This window comes from Oncorhynchus kisutch, linkage group LG10, assembly GCF_002021735.2.
Source record: "Oncorhynchus kisutch isolate 150728-3 linkage group LG10, Okis_V2, whole genome shotgun sequence".
NCBI lineage: Eukaryota > Metazoa > Chordata > Actinopteri > Salmoniformes > Salmonidae > Oncorhynchus > Oncorhynchus kisutch.
Window position 1 is genome coordinate 22,133,728 of NC_034183.2, and position 19,538 is coordinate 22,153,265.

A 19,538-nucleotide genomic window follows, 5' to 3' on the forward strand; every position below is an offset into this window, starting at 1 on the left:
CCGGGTATGAATGTCCAGGGACATGGAGAGAAAAATTGGTCCGGTATGTTCCGTTCCGAGCCGCGCTGCGCCGTACAGAACTGGCGATAGATTTTCGAGCTAAAGGATAGCTGATGACCACAAACCGTGGTTAGCTGAATATTAACGATTTGCCAGTAAAGGAGCTAACTAGCTTCTGAACTAGCTTCTGGATTAGCTTCTGGCTAGTTTCAGGCTAGCTTCTTGGAGTTTCTGGCTAGCTTCTTGGAGGATTACAGATCTGAGGTAAATAATACTTTTTTATAAATATACATTGGTGAGGCGGGTTGCAGGAGAGTGTTTTGAAGATGAGTTGATGGAAAATAAAAATAAAATGTATGTGAAAAAGTTGTAAATATATATATATACAGGACACGACAAGACGAGGACAAAAGACGTCTGAACTGCTATGCCACCTTGGAGATGTGGTGGCAGCATCATGGTTTGGGCCTGCTTTTCTTCAGCAGGGACAGGGAAGATGGTTAAAATTGATGAGAAGATGGATGGAGCCAAATACAGGACCATTCTGGAAGAAAACCTGATGGAGTCTGCAAAAGACCTGAGACTGGGACGGAGATTTGTCTTCCAACAAGACAATGATCCAAAACATAAAGCAAAATCTACAATGGAATGGTTCAAAAATAAACATATCCAGGTGTTAGAATGGCCAAGTCAAAGTCCAGACCTGAATCCAATCGAGAATCTGTGGAAAGAACTGAAAACTGCTGTTCACAAATGCTCTCCATCCAACCTCACTGAGCTCGAGCTGTTTTGCAAGGAGGAATGGGAAAAAAATTCTGTCTCTCGATGTGCAAAACTGATAGAGACATACCCCAAGCGACTTACAGCTGTAATCGCAGCAAAAGGTGGCGCTACAAAGGGGGCTGAATAATTTTGCACGCCCAATTTTTCAGTTTTTCATTTGTTAAAAAAGTTTGAAATATCCAATAAATGTCGTTCCACTTCAACACTTGTTGTTGATTCTTCACAAAAAAATACAGTTTTATATCTTTATGTTTGAAGCCTGAAATGTGGCAAAAGGTCGCAAAGTTCAAGGGGGCCGAATACTTTCGCAAGGCACTGTATATGGCACAGATACACAATCCATGTCTGAATGGATTGAATGGCACAGATACACAATCCATGAATGGCACACATACACAATCCATGAATGTCACAGATACACAATCCATGAATGGCACACATAAACAATCCATGAATGGCACACATAAACAATCCATGAATGACACACATACACAATCCATGAATGACACACATACACAATCCATGAATGACACACATAAACAATCCATGAATGGCACACATACACAATCCATGAATGTCACAGATACACAATCCATGAATGGCACACATAAACAATCCATGAATGGCACACATAAACAATCCATGAATGGCACACATAAACAATCCATGAATGACACACATACACAATCCATGAATGACACACACACACAATCCATGTCTCAATTGTCTCAAGGCTTAAAAGTCCTTCTTTAACCGTCTCCTCCCCTTCATCTACACTGATTGAAGTGGATTTAACAAGTGACATAAATAAGGGATCATAGCTTTCACCTGGATTCACCTGGTCAGTCTATGTCATGGAATATTTTGTTCTTAATGTTTTGTATATTTAGTATGTTTCTCCATGATGTATATGTTTTTATGTTTGAGCACTTTGAATAGGCCTAGCCTATGTGCTGATGGCAGTATTAGCTAATGCTCCTGTTAAAATGTCTCAGTCTCTGTATTGATGGGGGGACTTTCACCCAGTGAAAGCTATACTAGGCAGTATACTGTACTGTATATCTAACCCATCATAGGCTTTAATGTCTGTCTTCCATGCCGGCGATGTCCAGTAGCAGCTATCAGCCAAATGGAAGTGCATGACACAGACAGGTTCCCAGCCAAAGCTGAGTGATTGGTCTGCTTTAATTGGAACCACTAAGTGTCTGGTCACCTGTCCATTTCCTTAATCACGAAGCAATGACAAGATGTCTGGTTTATGGGTCGGTATGTAAGGAGCTAGAAGTTCTCATTCACCTTTCAGTGTGTAGATAGTCCCTCTATATACTGTATCTGCCACACACACACACACACACACACACACACACACACACACACACACACACACACACACACACACACACACACACACACACACACACACACACACACACACACACACACACACACACATTGACTTCTCATTCTCTGTGAGCACTGACACAGCACACCGAACACATATCATCCAACACACAGAATGTCTTCCCTAGAATTACTCGCCGAAAGCAATTAGACAGGAACAATAGCATGCATCTGTGATGAGTAATATTACACCTTGGGACATTAGCGAGAACTCTGGGTGACTGTGTGTGTGTGTGTGTTTGTATGTGTGTGTGTATATACTACTGTAGCAGTTTCCCAGTTGCTGTCTCTCTTACATCTGTCAGAATGCCATCAGACTGACATCCCAACTGGACTCAGAACCCCCCCCCATCCCTCTACAATCATATTATACACACACACACACACACACACACACACACACACACACACACACACACACACACACACACACACACATACACACGAGAATACCTTTCACAGGTACATGCACACAATAAGAAAAGCTATTTTTTTTAATCCCTTTCATAACATAAAAGACAAGATAATTTATTTTTACAATGTGTTTTCACCATCCCTTCTGTCTCTCCTTTTCTCTCTCTGTTTGTACAGACACGTTCCAGTCTCTGCTATCCTTCACTCTGAACCTGACCACTGGTCTGTTTGACAGTGCCTATGAGCCCCTCTCCCAGGACACTCGCCCCCTGGTGGCAGACCTCTTCTCCGACCTCTCTCTCTTCCTGGGAGGAGACAGCAACACCTCCATGGAGCGCTCTGTGCACCGCTTCTACGACAACCTCTTCCCGCTGGTTTACCGGCGTCTGGTCAACCCTGGGCTGGCCTCGGCCCCACCCTTCTCTGAGCACAGCGAGTGTCTGCGCATGACACGCCAGGATGTCAACCCATTTGGGTCCCACCCCCGTGTCCTGGCCGAGGGGCTGACCCGCGCTCTGAGCGCAGGACGGGCACTGAGCCAGGCGCTGGTGATAGGGGCAGAGGTGCTGAACGCCACAGAGCGGGCGGGGCTGGCCAGGGAGTGTGGGCGGGCTCTGGTGAGGATGCAGTACTGCCCCCACTGCAGGGGCCTGACCCTGATCCGGCCGTGTGGAGGACTGTGTCTGAATGTGATGCGGGGCTGCTTGGTAGGGCTCTCGGAGCTGGACGGGCCCTGGAGGCGCTACGTGGCCCTGCTGCAGGAACTGACAGGGGCCCTGGCTGAAGGCCACGACCTGGAGCTGGCTCTGCAGGGCATCAGGAACCACGTCAATGACGCTATCCTGCACGCACAGCTGCACGGGCCACGTATCAGTGCCATCGTGAGTCAGTGCCTCACCCACCACCCTCATACTTCACCTGTCATAGGACTGTACTAATATGACACACCTCTTAAGGCCCATGATGACACCACTTGGGCACAGGACCATCCCTCACACCATTCATTTACATCACAGGACACATGCAACAAAAATAATATTGGTAGGTCTCATCTGTCATATAAAACCTGTTCTCTTAGGTCTTTGGGTTCTCTATTAATGACACCCACAAAATAACTCTCAAGACTCTTCTGTGCAGCTCTGTGGTTGGCTTCTGTGGCTGAGTGGCTGCCTGGCTGGGGGGCATGAGGCTGGCATGGACCTCTCTCTTGGCTTTGGACTCAAGGGGCTGGGAGATGGGAGGCTGGCAGGTTTCTTGGTACTTGTAAAGCAGGGGACAAGAGAAGAGAGGAGGGAGAATTTGCTAAATTCCACCAAAGCTGAATGTATCACGGAGGGCCAAGCAAACAAAACACTTTTTTACTTAGAATGACAGATAGGATATTATCTCTTTGCTCACACAAAAGAGAACCTGTGGAGTAGAAAGACATAGATACATATCTGATTCTAGCTGTTTTTCCTGAGTGATTTAGTTTAACGGGCTTGAATATTAAGTTCTAGCTCCAATGATAGGTAGGATTATGGTAATGATGACAACTGTGGGCCTGATTAGATTGTAGTTATGAATATGATTATAATTGACTTTATGATAATGAGACATGAAAGATTACACTATATAACACATACCTGTCTATGTTGTACAGAGATGTTTGGGGGTCTGTGAGGGCCAGAGATGTTAGGGGGACTGGAGTGGCGGGTCTGTGGGGGCCAGAGATTTTAGGGGGACAGGAGTGGGGGTCTGTGGGGCCAGAGATTTTAGGGGGACAGGAGTGGGGGTCTGTGGGGCCAGCATCCCTCCCCATCCCATCAGCACCCCTCTCTAGGATGGCTAGGTCTCAGGTTACCCCCAGGATCAAGTGTTGCTCATTCGCTGGTTCAACATGGCTAGGATGGCTGGGTCTCAGGTTACCCCCAGGATCAAGTGTTGCTCATTCGCTGGTTTAACATAGCTAGGATGGCTGGGTCTCAGGTTACCCCCAGGGCTGGCATTTGAGGTCTGGACCCAGAGATGGGAAGGGGAGGAGTAGGCAATGACGACTCATTCAGTCACCTTCACAAACCTCTTCCTTTTCAACTCCTCTTCCTCCTCCTCTTCCTCCTCCTCCTGCTCCTCCTCAACTGTTTTCCATCTCCACACAGAGGCATGTGTGCAGGTGTGTTTATAAATGTTTATAATTTATGGGGATTATCTTTCTAGATGTCCTGCTGCATGTCTTTCCTGTGGAGATAAACCTCCTCCTACAGTAAGATGGAAGACAGCCGAGTATCTTATTACCTTATGCATGATGAATGTACCAGACTACTAGATTGAAGAGATGTGGGCCTAGCTCTCTCTTTTCCTCTCTCCTCTCCTTGTCTTCCTCCAGTGACATGGTTTGTTGGACCAGGTTTCCAGTTGGCATGGGGAGAATTGCCTCCTCAGCACATCCATACAAACAATCCATTAGCCTATCTAGTTAAGTGTATCTAGGTGCCTGACGCAGCAGGAGCTGCAGCAGGCCAGAGCAGACCTCCCCACAGCCTGCCAATCACTCCCTCTCTGCCAAAATGCAACAAGGTGGAGAGGAGAGTATGTGTCCAAAACACTTAGCAAGGAGAGATACTGGAATGATGATAGACTTCAGAAAAGCCCACCTAACACAGATAGTGACTAACATTCTTTCACATTTCAGCAATATTTTCAACTCTTGCACCAGGTATTGCTGTAGCGTTGCAATTACTATTGTAATTAAGAATCTCTGAATCGTAATGAATACATCCAGTTGATTTAAGTGAAAATCCTCTGCAACACTTCAATAGCTAATTATTAGTGACTTATAAAATATTTATCAATCCTTAGAATCCATACTGAAAGCTTTGGAGGAGCTAAGCCAGAGTTTGGCCGGGGCACGGGGGTGGCAGGGGCTCTAAAGAGATCCTGATTGACGGGATGCAGGGGCGCTTTGGTGATGTCACTCAAGCTCCGGCAGTCTTTTGATGAGTTAGAGTTCACTTTATTAGCATGAGCATACTCTTTGTCCTGCAGAATTGTGGGTTTTAAACTGTGTGTTTGTTTTCTGGTCTGGCATTGAGTTGTTTTGAGGCTTCCTAAAGGATCTGCCAGCTATTCAGTGGGTTGCCTCTGGTCCTGTCCAGCCGTCTAGAGCCCCAGTGAATCCCCTCAGAAAGTGTCTGTAGGCGGACCACAGACTGCCCTCCAGAATGCAAATCCAACTCTGGACAAAGACTCCTCATGCTGACTGGACAACCCTGTCCCACAATGCTTTGAAACTCAGGGCCTGGGACAGAGTGATGAGAACATTTCTGTGGCTAATCTCTGGACAAATAAACTTCTATAGGAACACACACACACCGAGGAGGCTGGTGGGAGGAGCTATAGAAGGACAGGCCGATTGGAATGACTGGAATGGAATCAATAGAACGGAGTCAAACATGTGGTTTACATATGTTTGATGTGTTTGATGCCGTTCCATTTTTTTCCATTCCAGCCATTACAATGAGCCTCACACACACACACACACACACACACACACACACACACACACACACACACACACACACACACACACACACACACACACACACACACACACACACACACACACACACACACACACACACACACACACACACGAGTACGTCTTCCCTAAGGCTATCCGACAACAGTTACAATTAGGGGTGACAGGGCAAGCAGATTCCCTTGGTCTTTGGCTTCCCTCTTATAAAAAAGAGCACATTTCTCAGATGTATACAAACACATTCTCACAAGTGATACACATGAATACACACACATAACCTTAATGTCAGTGAGCTCGATTGCTGTCTAATCTCTGGGGAAGGCAGTGTGTGTCTCTGTTGGTGTCAGTGGTTTTGTCCCAGCTTTATGTTGGCCTACACCCTAACTCAGAGCTTAGGCAGAGCTTTCTGAAAACGTCCATATTTCACTGTTTCACAGCACCCTACTTACTGTCCAGGGGCCAAATGAGCTAATTCCATTAGAGAGCCTTTAAAGCCTGTCCACAGCTGTGTGGGTGGGAGTGGTAAATGGGATCTATGTCACATCGGCCTATAACTCACTCCCAGCTACTCTACACAGAAGGCTGGATATGAGAGAGTGAGAGAGAGGGGGAGGGAGAGAGAGAGAGAGAGAGGGGGAGGGAGAGAGAGAGAGAATACACAATCTCAGCTTTTCTTTTTGGGCAGGCCACCGGTTGCTGACGTTTTTTTACACCCCCCCCCCCCCCCCCCTCTCTCTCTCTCTCTCTCTCTCCCCCCCATTGCCCCCGCCAGCGTCCGGACAATAAGTCATAAGAGGGAAGGAAAGAGAAATGCAACACCATAGCAGCATCTGCATATCCACTGGCCCCTGGTGATATCAGTTGTCTAGCGACTGGATCATTCTTCTCTGTGCAGTATCATATTTCTGTGTTCGTTCTGGTTTTAGGCAAGAATAATCACCATTGTGTCACTGATTTCCACAGCATGAGCCCTGCACATCTGCAACATATTCTTATCATTGTGTTCTCACATACTGTAGAGTGACTCTGTTAGGGATGTAATGGGCACCCTCTTTTTTCACACACGGTCTAATTTCCTTCTCTACCCACCCTTCACCCCCCCCCCCCCCTCTCCTATCCCTCTCTCTTAGGTTGATAAAGTATGTGGGCCTCTCACAGACACTCCGTCAGTGACAAGCATACGTTCCACCCTGAAGGTCATGACCTCTGTGAGTACCTCCCCGACCTCGATGGTGATGACGTCCTCCCCAGCTGAGGTCACACGGGACCACTTGTCGCATACCAGGAGGTGAGAGAGAGAGAGGCGGCCATAGTGTCTGGTTAGCTGCCTTAGAGTGGTTGGTGTTGTAGCTGGTTGGCATGCTGTGTTCCACTCTGTCCCCCAAAATGTATTTGCGCATTGCAGTATGAGTTACTTATAAGTTCACTTTGCCACATATATTTTTTGCCAAACAAGCTTTCTCTATCATTATGTTTTTTTTACATTTTGAAGTTCTGTTTTCCCTCTCCTTCGCATTGACTTGTGCTTGCTTTGCATTGGATCCCTGCTATTCCTACACCATCTCTCTCATCCTCTCTCCTCCTCTCCCTGACCATGATCACATCCTCCCAGGTCCTTTCCTCTGAAACCATCCAAGAATAATAAGCCTAGAATTCTAAAAAAGATCTCAAGGTAAGCATGAAGCCCAGCATCTCCCCCTCGCTCGTTAATGTGGCCGTCTGACATGGAGTACAGGGGTTGGCCACCAGCGACACATTATGTCACCTTAATAAATATACGTACAGTGCCTTCAGAAAGTATTCACACCCCTTGATTTTTTCCACATTTTGTTGTGTTACAACCTGAATTCAAAATTGATTCAATTGACATTTTGTGTCACTGATCTACACACAATACCCCATAATGTCAAAGTGGAATTATGTATTTAGACCTTTGTACAAATTAAAAATGAAAAGCTGAAATGTCAATCAGTATTCAACCCTTTTGTTATGGCAAGCCTAAATAAGTTCAGGAGTAAAAATGTGCTTAACAAGTTACATAATAAGTTGCATGCACTCACTCTGTATTCAATAATAGTGTTTAACATGATTTTTTCATGACTACCTCATCTCTGCACCCCACACATACAATTATCTGTAAGCTCCCTCAATCGAGCAGTACATTTCAAGCACAGATTCAAACACAAAGATGAATGAGGTTTTCCAGTGGTTCACAAAGGGCACCTATTGGTAGATGGGTATAAAAACAACAGACATTGAATATCCCTTTGAGCATGGTGCAGTTATTAATTACACTTTGGATGGTGTATCAATACCCCCAGTCACTACAAAGATATAGGCACCCTTCCTACAGTGCATTTGGAAAGTATTCAGATCCCTTGACTTTTTCCACATTCTGTTACGTTACAGACTTGTTCTAAAATTGACTAATTTTTTTTTTTCTTCTACACACAATATCCCATAATGACAAGGCAAAAATTGTTTTGTTTTTTACATTTTAGCAAATTTATTGCAAATACAAAACGGAAATATCACATTTACTTAAGTGTTCAGACCCTTTATTCAGTACTTTGTTGAAGCACCTTTGGCAGCGATTACAACCTTGAGTCTTAGGGAGTTTCTCCCATTCTTCACTGCAGATCCTCTCAAGCTCTGTCAGGTTGGATGGGGAGCGTCGCTGCACAGCTATTTTCAGGTCTCTCCAGAGATGTTCAATCGGTCCGGCTCTGGCTGAGCCACTCAAGGACATTCAGAGACTTGTCCCGAAGCCACTCCTGCGTTGTCTTGGCTGTGTGCTTAGGGTCATTGTCCTGTTGGAAAGTGAACCTTCGCCACAGTCTGAGGTGCTGAGTGCTCTCGAGCAGGTTTTCATCAAGGATCTCTCTGTGGGCCTCCTGGGTGGCACAGTGGTCTAGGGCACTGCATTGCAGTGCTAGCTGTGCCACCAGAGATTCTGGGTTCGAGCCCAGGCTCTGTCGCAGCCGGCTGCGACCGGGAGGCCCATGGGGCGGTGCACAATTGGCCCAGTGTCATCTGGGTTAGGGAGGGTTTGGCCGGCAGGGATATCCTTGTCTCATCGCACACTAGCGACTCCTGTGGCGGGCCGCAGTGCATGCTAACCAGGTCGCCAGGTGTACTGTGTTTCCTCCAACACATTGGTGCGGCTGGCTTCCGGGTTGAAAAAAAAAGTATCTCTCTGTACTTTGTTCTGTTCATCTTTCCCTCGATCCTGACTAGTCTCCCATTCATTCCCGCTGAAAAATCACCCCACAGCATGATGCTATGTTGATAGCATCATGCTGTGGGGATGTTTTTCAGCAGCAAGGCCTCAATATTGGTTTCACCAGACCAGAGAATCTTGTTTCTCATGGTCTGTGAATCTTTTAGGTGCCTTTTGACAAACTCCAAGCGGGCTGTCATGTGCCTTTTTAGTGAGGAGTAGTTTCCGTCTGGCCACCAATCAAAGGCTTGATTGGTGGAGTCTCTGCAATGGTTGTCCTTCTGGTAGGTTCTTCCATCTCCACAGAGGAACTCTATAGCTCTGTCAGGGTGACCATCAGGACCATCCGTGACCAAGGCCCTTCTCCCCCGATTGCTCAGTTTGACCGGGCAACCAGCTCTAGGAAGAGTCTTGGTGGGTCCAAACTTCTTCCATTTAAGAGTGATGGATGCCACTGTGTTCTTGGGGACCTTCAATGCTGCAGAATTTTTTTGGTATCCTTCCCCAGATCTGTGCCTCAACACACACCTGTCTCGGAGCTCTACGGGTAATTCCTTCGGCCTCATGGCTTGGTTTTTGCTCTGACACGCATTGTCAACTGTGGGACCTTATACAGTGGGGCAAAAAAGTATTTAGTCAGCCACCAATTGTGCAAGTTCTCCCACTTAAAAATATGAGAGAGGCCTGTAATTTTCATCATAGGTACACTCCAACTATGACAGACAAAATGAGGAAAAATTATCCAGAAAATCACATTGTAGGATTTTTAATGAATTTATTTTCAAATTATGGTGGAAAATAAGTATTTGGTCACCTACAAACAAGCAAGATTTCTGGCTCTCACAGACCTGTAACTTCTTCTTTAAGAGGCTCTTCTGTCCTCCACTCGTTACCTGTATTAATGGCACCTGTTTGAACTTGTTATCAGTATAAAAGACACTTGTCCACAACCTCAAACAGTCACACTCCAAACTCCACTATGGCCAAGACCAAAGAGCTGTCAAAGGACACCAGAAACAAAATTGTAGACCTGCACCAGGCTGGGAAGACTGAATCTGCAATAGGTAAGCAGCTTGGTTTGAAGAAATCAACTGTGGGAGCAATTATTAGGAAATGGAAGACATACAAGACCACTGATAATCGCGGGGTCAAAATGATCACAAGAACGGTGAGCAAAAATCCCAGAACCAGGACCTAGTGAATGACCTGCAGAGAGCTGGGACCAAAGTAACAAAGCCTACCATCAGTAACACACTACGCCGCCAGGGACTCAAATCCTGCAGTGCCAGACGTGTCCCCCTGCTTAAGCCAGTACATGTCCAGGCCCGTCTGAAGTTTGCTAGAGAGCATTTAGATGATCCAGAAGAAGATTGGGAGAATGTCATATGGTCAGATGAAACCAAAATATAACTTTTTGGTAAAAACTCAACTCGTCGTGTTTGGTGGACAAAGAATGCTGAGTTGCATCCAAAGAACACCATACCTACTGTGAAGCATGGGGGTGGATACGTCATGCTTTGGGGCTGGTTTTCTGCAAAGGGACCAGGACGACTGATCCGTGTAAAGGAAAGAATGAATGGGGCCATGTATCGTGAGATTTTGAGTGAAAACCTCCTTCCATCGGCAAGGGCATTGAAGATGAAACGTGGCTGGGTCTTTCAGCATGACAATGATCCCAAACACACCGCCCGGGCAACGAAGGAGTGGCTTTGTAAGAAGCATTTCAAGGTCCTGGAGTGGCCTAGCCATTCTCCAGATCTCAACCCCATAGAAAATCTTTGGAGGGAGTTGAAAGTCCGTGTTGCCCAGCAACAGCCCCAAAACATCACTGCTCTAGAGGAGATCTGCATGGAGGAATGGGCCAAAATACCAGCAACACTGTGTGAAAACCTTGTGAAGACTTACAGAAAACATTTGACCTCTGTCATTGCCAACAAAGGGTATATAACAAAGTAATAAACTTTTGTTATTGACCAAATACTTATTTTCCACCATAATTTGCAAAAACATTCATAACATTTTTTTTCTCATTTTGTCTGTCATAGTTGAAGTGTACCTATGATGAAAATTACAGGCCTCTCTCATCTTTTTAAGTGGGAGAACTTGCACAATTGGTGGCTGACTAAATACTTTTTTGCCCCACTGTATAGACAAGTAATGTCTAATCAATTGATTTTACCATAGGTGGACTCCAATCAAGTTTTTGAAACATCTCGAGGATGATCAATGAAAACAGGATGCACCTGAGCTGAATTTCAAGTCTCATAGCAAAGGGTCTGAATTCTTATGTAAATAAGGTATTTCTGTTTTTTGGGGGTTTATAATTTGCAATAATGTCTAAAAAACAGTTTTCGCTTCGTCATTATGGGTTATTGTGTGTAGATTGCAGCACTCTATCAATCAGGCCTTTATGGTAGAGTGGCCAGACAGAAGCCACTCCTCAGTAAAAGGCACTTGACAGCCCGCTTGGAGTTTTCCAAAAGTCACATAAAGGACTCTCAGACCATGAGAAACAAGATTCTCTGGATTGATGAAACCAAGATTGAACTCTTTGACCTGAATGCCAAGCCTCACGACTGGAGGAAACCTGGCATCATTCCTACAGTGAAGCATGATGGTGGCAGCATCATGCTGTGGCGTCACTTCCCCCTCCAACCTAACAGAGCTTGAGAGGATCTGCAGAGAAGAATGGGATACTCCCCAAATACAGGTGTGCCAAGCTTGTAGCTTCATATCCAAGAAGACCCGAGGCTGTAATCGCTGCCAAAGGTGCTTCAACAAAGAACCTGTTTTTGCTTTGTCATTATGGGGTATTGTGTGTAGATTGAGAGGGGGGAATTATTGAATCAATTTTAAAATAAGGTTGTAACTGAGGATGTATCAGCAGCATTGTAGTTACTCCACAATACTAACATAAATGACAGACTGAAAGATGGAAGCCTATACAGAATAAAAATATGTTGAAACATGCATCCTGTTTGCATTAAAGTAATGTAATACTGCAAAAAAATGTAGCAAATAAATTAGCTTTTTGTTCTGAACACAAAGCGTTATATTTGTGGCAAATCCAACACATCGCTGAGACCACTTCATATTTTAAAGCGTGGTGATGGCTGCATCATGTTATGGGTATGCTTGTCATCGGCAAGGACGTTTTTTAGGATAAAAATAAACGGAATAGAGCTAAGCACAGGCAAAATCCTTGGGAAAACTTGGTTCAGTCTGCTTCCAACATTCACTGGCAGACAAATTCACTTTTCAGCAGGACAATTACCTAAAACATAAGGCCAAATATGCACTGGAGTTGCTTTTCAAGATGACGTTGAATATTTCTGAGTGACCTAGTTACAGTTTTGACTTAAATCGGCTTTAAAATCTATGCCAAGACTTGGAAATGGCTGTCTAGAAATGATCAACAACGAGCTTGAAGAATTTTTTAAAGAATAATGGGCAAATATTTTACAATCCAGGTGTGCAAAGCTCTTAGAGACTTATCCAGAAAAACTCAAAGCTGTAATTGCTGCCAAAGGTGATTCTAACATGTATTAACTAATAAAGTTATATTAGTGTTTCATTTTCCATCTCTTTTTTAAAAAACTTTGATATTACATAGTATTTTGTGTAGATCGTTGACAAACAAAATTACAATGAAATCAATTTGAATCCCACTTTGTAACACAACAAAATGTGGAAAAAGTCAAGGGGTGTGAATACTGTCTGAAGGGCACCTCAATGAATATACATTCGATTCTATGATATTGTGGTTATGATCAGCACCCCCACCCTCTCTCGTTCTTCCCTCTCCCCTCTCTGTCTCCCTTTTCCTCGCTCTCTCCTCTACCTCAGAGAGTTTATGGGCTATATCCAACGCTACAGGTCCTTCTTCTCTGCGTTGCCAGAGATGCTTTGTGAGAGTGAGATGGTGGTGGATGACTTCACCTGCTGGAGTGGGGAGGATGTGGTGGAGAGGTAGGAATGGACCCTTTCTATTGGTCTACATCTGTGTCTGTCACACTTAATTAAAAACATTTTTTTTAAATTATATTGTGTCATTGACTGTACTTTTGTTTATGTGTAACTCTTTGTTGTTTTTGTTGCACTGCTTTGCTTTATCTTGGCCAAGTAGCAGTTGTAAATGAGTTTTCAACTGGCCTACCTGGTTCAATAAAGGTTAAATAAAAAATAAATAAATAATGGGCTAAGCCTTTCTGTTACGTTCTCTATACAGGTCTTGTTGCCCATTAAAAGAGAGAGGTTCTTCTGAATCTTTAACACATGATGTCAATACACATTAAGGCAAGTCACATGACTCTTTTCTATCCCATTAAGAGAAATTCAAGTAATTGATGCTAACACAAAACACATTCAACCAGGTTAAAAACAAATCAGATATCCTGGGCAAGCCCTTATTGACATCTGAGGGCATGGATTCTGGTTTTGAGGACCTAGAAGAGTCCACGAATGTCTGGTGTAAGAGGTTTCAAACCAGCGAGGGTGCATGGGGATAATGAGTTTAACCAGGGGTTAAACTCATTAGACATTTGGATGCCATGGATATTTGGATGCCATGGATATTGGGAGCATGTCCCTAGACCTTTGGAGTATAGTGTGTTCATTAATAAAATTCTAGAGGCCATTCTCATGAAAATTACATTGGAAACTTTGGAGAAGCACCTTCATAAAAACACACATGTAGAAACAAGCGTTCAAACACACACACACACACACACACACACACACACACACACACACACACACACACACACACACACACACACACACACACACACACACACACACACACACACACACACACACACACACACACACACACACACACCCAGGCACACACAGACACACACACACACACACACACACACACACACATATTCTGCCACTCTGTCCTATAATAACGTTGGTCATCCTGGTTACTGTTGAGTCGGATAAAAAGCCCATACAGCATGGACCACAGTGTAAACTGTTTTGTGTACTTATCTGACCTCCCATTCTGACCAGCTCTCCTTGAATGTTTTGGGCTGGTCCCCCCCCCCCCCTGGCCCTGGTGCAGAACAGCTTCCCCTCCTCTGTTGTGGAGTAGGCAGAGAGACCCCATTCACCTAGGACTCCTGGGCTGGAACTGTGCTCCCCCACTATCACATTTAGGCCTCTGTTTTGTCCCCCTTTCAGCCAATTCAACTGGGATTTTTCTATTCTTGTTGTATTCACTGGCCATGAAGGGGTGTTGGAGCCAGCGGAGAGTGTGTTTTTGAATCGCTTTGGGCTGGGAGTGCTGGTGGGGGTTGGTGTGGTCTCCCCTAAAGAACCACAGAAACCATGTTTTGTATAATACCAATAGCATTCAATCCACTCCAGTTATTGTGTGTGCTAATTTGTTTGTTTAGTGGTTGTTAAAATTCCAGTCAATTCAGGAAGTAAACCGAAATTCCAATTCTCTTGTTGGTTTGTTGTGGGCTAGGGAGAGACGGAGGGGGTTCATTGGGGCTCCTGTGGGCCCTCTGTGTGGCACTATTGAAGGCCCCAGGCCTGGTGGCCATTCAGGCTTTGTGAACCTTGCAGAAGAGCAGAGGGGGACCTCCTCCTCCCCTCCTAATGTACCTGCTGCCCCCCCCCACCAGGGACCACTGAGAGAAGGGTCTGTTCTCTGGCCCTCTGGGGCTGGAGCCTGGGGCTTGGAGCCTGGCGGCTGGAGCCCAGCCAAGCGCTGTGGAATAGGAGGGCACAGAGACACTGGGGCACAGCCACTCTGCTGACCTCTTTACAGTTTCAATTCACTGAACCCCCCCGTGCACCACACCACTCCTGTTTGACCCAATTCACTTACTGACAAATGCCTTCGCTTGTGTGGTTGCTTATGTGTTACCAGAAAAAGAAAAGTCTCTTTGCTGTGTTATCTGTCCTGAGACAGTTTTGACATTGTCTCTGTATTTTATTTATATATTTTTACATTTTCTATTGAACCTTTATTTAACTGGGCAAGTCAGTTAAGAACAAATTCTTATTTACAATGACGGCCTACCCCGGACAACGCTGGGCCAATTGTGTGCCACACTATGGGACTCCCATTCACGGCCAGATGTGATACAGCCTGAATTCAAACCAGGGACTGTGGTGACGCCTCTTGCACTGAGATGCAGTGTCTTAGACGGCTGCGCCACTCAGGAGCCCCATTAGGTGTTCTTATAGATTGGTTTAACCCTCTCATGGTATGTAGGCAGGCATCATATATCACTTAACCAGAGTTCTCTGCATCTAAGAGTCAAAACAATAATTGCAAGGCTTTAAATTCAAGCATCACATGAGTTTGGATAGGTGCCGTGAATAACCTCTTCTCATACTGTACTAATGCGGTCTCTGCTACCCACCCCACATTATGGGGAAACACTGCCACCTAGAGGATGTATCTAAATCAAATCACATTTTATTGGTCACATACACGTGTTTAGCAGATGTTGTCACAGGTGTAGCGAAATGCTTGTGCTTCTAGTTCCGACAGTGCAGCAATATCTAACAAGTAATATCTAACAATTTCACAACAAATACCTAATACACACAAATCTAAGTAAAGGAATGGAATTTAGAATATATAAATATATGGAAAAGCAACATCAGAGCAGCTACAGTAGATAGTATAGAATACAGTATATACATATGAGATGAGTAATGCAAGATATGTAAACATTATTAAAGTGGCCAATAATGTCAAGTCTGTGTATGTAGGCAGCAGACTATCTGTGCTAGTGATGGCTATTTAACAGTGATGGCCTTGAGATAGAAGCTGTTTTTCAAACTCTCGGTCCCAGCTTTGATGCACCTGTACTGACCTCGCCTTCTGGATGATAACGGGGTGAACAGGCAGTGGCTCGGGTGGTTGTTGTCCTTGATGATCTTTTTGGCCTTACTGTGACATTGGGTGCTGTAGGTGTCCTGGAGGGCAGGTAGTTTTTCCAAGATGGCGAGCAGTACAGACATTGTTTGTCGTTCTCCCATGTAAATTTAGTATTTTTCGTCTTTTTTGTAAAGATTTCAATATATTTTCAATCTCTTTTTCCATTTTAAAATTAAATATACCTTCCGGCAACCCGACTCACCCAATGTGATAAGGATCTTTTTAGACCTTATAGCCAGAACCTCCATCAGAAACTTGCCATCAGAAGTTAACCAGCTAATTAGCTACTAGCTATTTAGTAATTGTTAGCCACTGCTAGTGGCCTTTACCTTTAGCACAGACACCAGACGCTGGATAATACTTGCCAGCCTGCCAGTCTGCACAGCGCGTTATCAACCCTGAGCATATCGGACTGTTTTTCTCCACTACAACACCGGATTCCTGCCATAAGCCCTGGACTATTGCTCCTGATCATCGCAGCTAGCTAGCTGCCACCGAGTGGCCCAGCCCCAAAGCTAGCCTTGATGCCATCTCCCGGCCTGCTCAGTGGACCCTATGATCACTCGGCTACACAGCTGATGTCTCCCGGACTCTTCACTAACACGACTAGAATCCACTACACCACCGGATGTAAGTTCTGGACCTTTGCATCGGATCATCGCTGCTAGCTAGCTGTTATCGAGTGGCTATAGTGGCTAACGCCATTGTCCCGAAGCTAGCACCAGTTATCCGCGAGCCATGCTCATCTCCCGGCTAGCAAACAAAATTACTTCATTTACAATACCTGTTTTGACAGCTGGCCTGGACCCTTTGTCGACACGGAGCCCCGCCGTTCCATCACGACTGGTCTGCCGACGTAATTCCATCCGTTGTGACCTCAACCGGCCTTTGCCGGACGTCAGAGCAGACACTTCTACCTGCCTGCCTGCTAACTTTTTTTGAATGCCGTGTCTCCCGCTTGCTAGCGTAGTAACGACTACCTTGCGGCTTCCCTGTTTCATCTATTGCTGTTCACTGGACCCTATGATCATTGGCTACATAGCTGATGCCTGCTGGACTGTTCATTAATCACGGTACTCCAGTTTGTTTATTTTGTTTATCTGACGGCCCCAGCCTCGAACTCAGGCCCTGTGTGTAGTTAACTGACCCTCTCTGCCCATTCATCACCATTTTAGCTGTTGTTGTTGTCTTAGCTAATTCGCTGTTGTTGTCTTACCCATTGTTGTCTTAGCTAGCTCTCCCAATCAGCACCCGTGATTGCATTATGCCTCGCTTTATGTCTCTCTCTAATGTCAATATGCCTTGTATACTGTTGTTTAGGATAGTTATCATTGTTTTATTTCACTGTGGAGCCCCTAGTCCCACTCAACATAAGCATTTCTCTACGGCTGGCCATGCTTTCCTCCTGGCTACCCCTACCCCAGCCAACAGCTCCTCACCCACCACAGCCACTTGCACAAGCCTCCCCTGCTTCTCCTTCACCTAAATCCAGATAGCAGATGTTCTGAAAGAGCTGCAAAACCTGGACCCATACACATCAGCTGGGATAGACAATCTGGACCCTGTCTTTCTAAAATGATCCGCCGCCATTGTTGCAACCCCTATTACCAGTCTGTTCAAACTCTCTTTCGTATCGTTCGAGATCCCTAAAGATTGGAAAGCTGCCGCGGTCATCCCCCTCTTCAAAGGGGGTGACACTCTAGACCCAAACTGTTACAGACTTATATCCATCCTGCCCTGCCTTTCTAAAGTCTTCGAAAGCCAAGTTAACAAACAGATCACTGACCATTTCGAATCCCACTGTACCTTCTCCCGCTGTGCAGTACGGTTTCCGAGCTGGTCACGGGTGCACCTCAGCCACGCTCAAGGTACTAAACGATATCATAACCGCCATCGATAAAAGACAGTACTGTGCAGCCGTCTTCATCGACCTGGCCAAGGCTTTTGACTCTGTCAATCACCACATTCTTATCGCCAGACTCAACAGCCTTGGTTTCTCAAATAACTGCCTCGCCTGGTTCACCAACTACTTCTCAGACAGAGTTCAGTGTGTCAAATCGGAGGGCCTGTTGTCCGGCATCCTCTATGGGGGTACCACAGCGTTCAATTCTCGGACAGACTATTTTCTCTGTATATATCAACAATGTCGCTTTTGCTGCGGGTGATTCACTGATCCACCTCTACGCAGACGACACCATTCTGTATACATCTGGCCCTTCTTTGGACACTGTGTTAACAAACCTCCAAACGAGCTTCAATGCCATACAACACTCCTTCCGTTGCCGTCAACTGCTCTTAAACGCTAGTAAAACAAAATGCTTGCTGTTCAACCAATCGCTGCCCGTACCCGCCTGCTCGACTAACAGCACTAATCTGGACGGTTCTGACAGAATCTGTGGACATCTACAAATACCTAGGTGTCTGGCTAGACTGTAAACTCTCCTTCCAGACTCATTAAACATCTCCAATCCAAAATTAAATCTATAATCGGCTTCCTATTTCGTAACAATGCCTCCTTCACTCACATTGCCAAACATACCCTCGTAAAACTGACTATCCTACCGATCCTCGACTTGGGCAATGTCATTTACAAAATAGCCTCTTTGTCACTAAAGCCCCATATAACACCCACCACTGCAACCTGTATGCTCTCGTTGGCTGACCCTCGCTACATATTCGTCACAAGACCCACTGGCTCCAGGTAATCTACAAGTTTTTGCTAGTTAAAGCTCCACCTTATCTCAGCTCACTGGTCACCATAACAACACCCACATGTAGCACTCGCTCCAGCAGGTATATCTCACTGGTCATTCCCAAAGCCAACAGCTCCTTTGGCCGCCTTTCCTTCCAGTTCTCTGCTGCCAATGACGGGAACGAATCGCAAAAATCGCTGGAGACCTATATCTCCCTCACTAACTTTAAGCATCAGCTATCTGAGCAGCTTACGAATCACTGCAGCTGTACACAGCCCATCTGTAAATAGCCCATCCAATCTACCTACTTCATCACCATATTGTTTTTATTGACCTTTTTACTCTTTTGCACACCAGTTTTTCTACTTCATCATCATCTGCACATCTATCACTCCAGTGTTAATTTGCTAAATTGTAATTACTTCGCTACTATGGCCTATTTATTGCCTTACCTCCTCACACCATTTGCACACACTGTATATAGACTTTTCCTATTGTGTTATTGACTGTACGTTTGTTTATTCCATGTGTAACTCTGTTGTTGTTTGTGTCGCACTGCTTTGCTTTATCTTGGCCAGGTCGCAGTTGTAAATGAGAACTTGT

The 19,538-nt window shown here is 45.2% G+C and overlaps 1 protein-coding gene across 2 annotated transcripts in view; it reads left to right on the plus strand.

Annotated features, from left to right (window-relative positions):
• The window catches only part of LOC109897924 (glypican-5), a 149,568-nt gene that overhangs the window by 42,344 nt on the left and 87,686 nt on the right, over positions 1 to 19,538 (plus strand). The window contains exons 3-6 of one of the 2 annotated variants that reach the window (XM_020492605.2): positions 2,776 to 3,479; positions 7,246 to 7,403; positions 7,728 to 7,787; positions 13,182 to 13,304. In XM_020492605.2, the coding sequence (XP_020348194.1) occupies positions 2,776 to 3,479; positions 7,246 to 7,403; positions 7,728 to 7,787; positions 13,182 to 13,304 (1,045 nt within the window). The remainder of the gene's footprint in view (positions 1 to 2,775; positions 3,480 to 7,245; positions 7,404 to 7,727; positions 7,788 to 13,181; positions 13,305 to 19,538) is intronic. The other variant, XM_020492606.2, reaches the window with a different exon arrangement.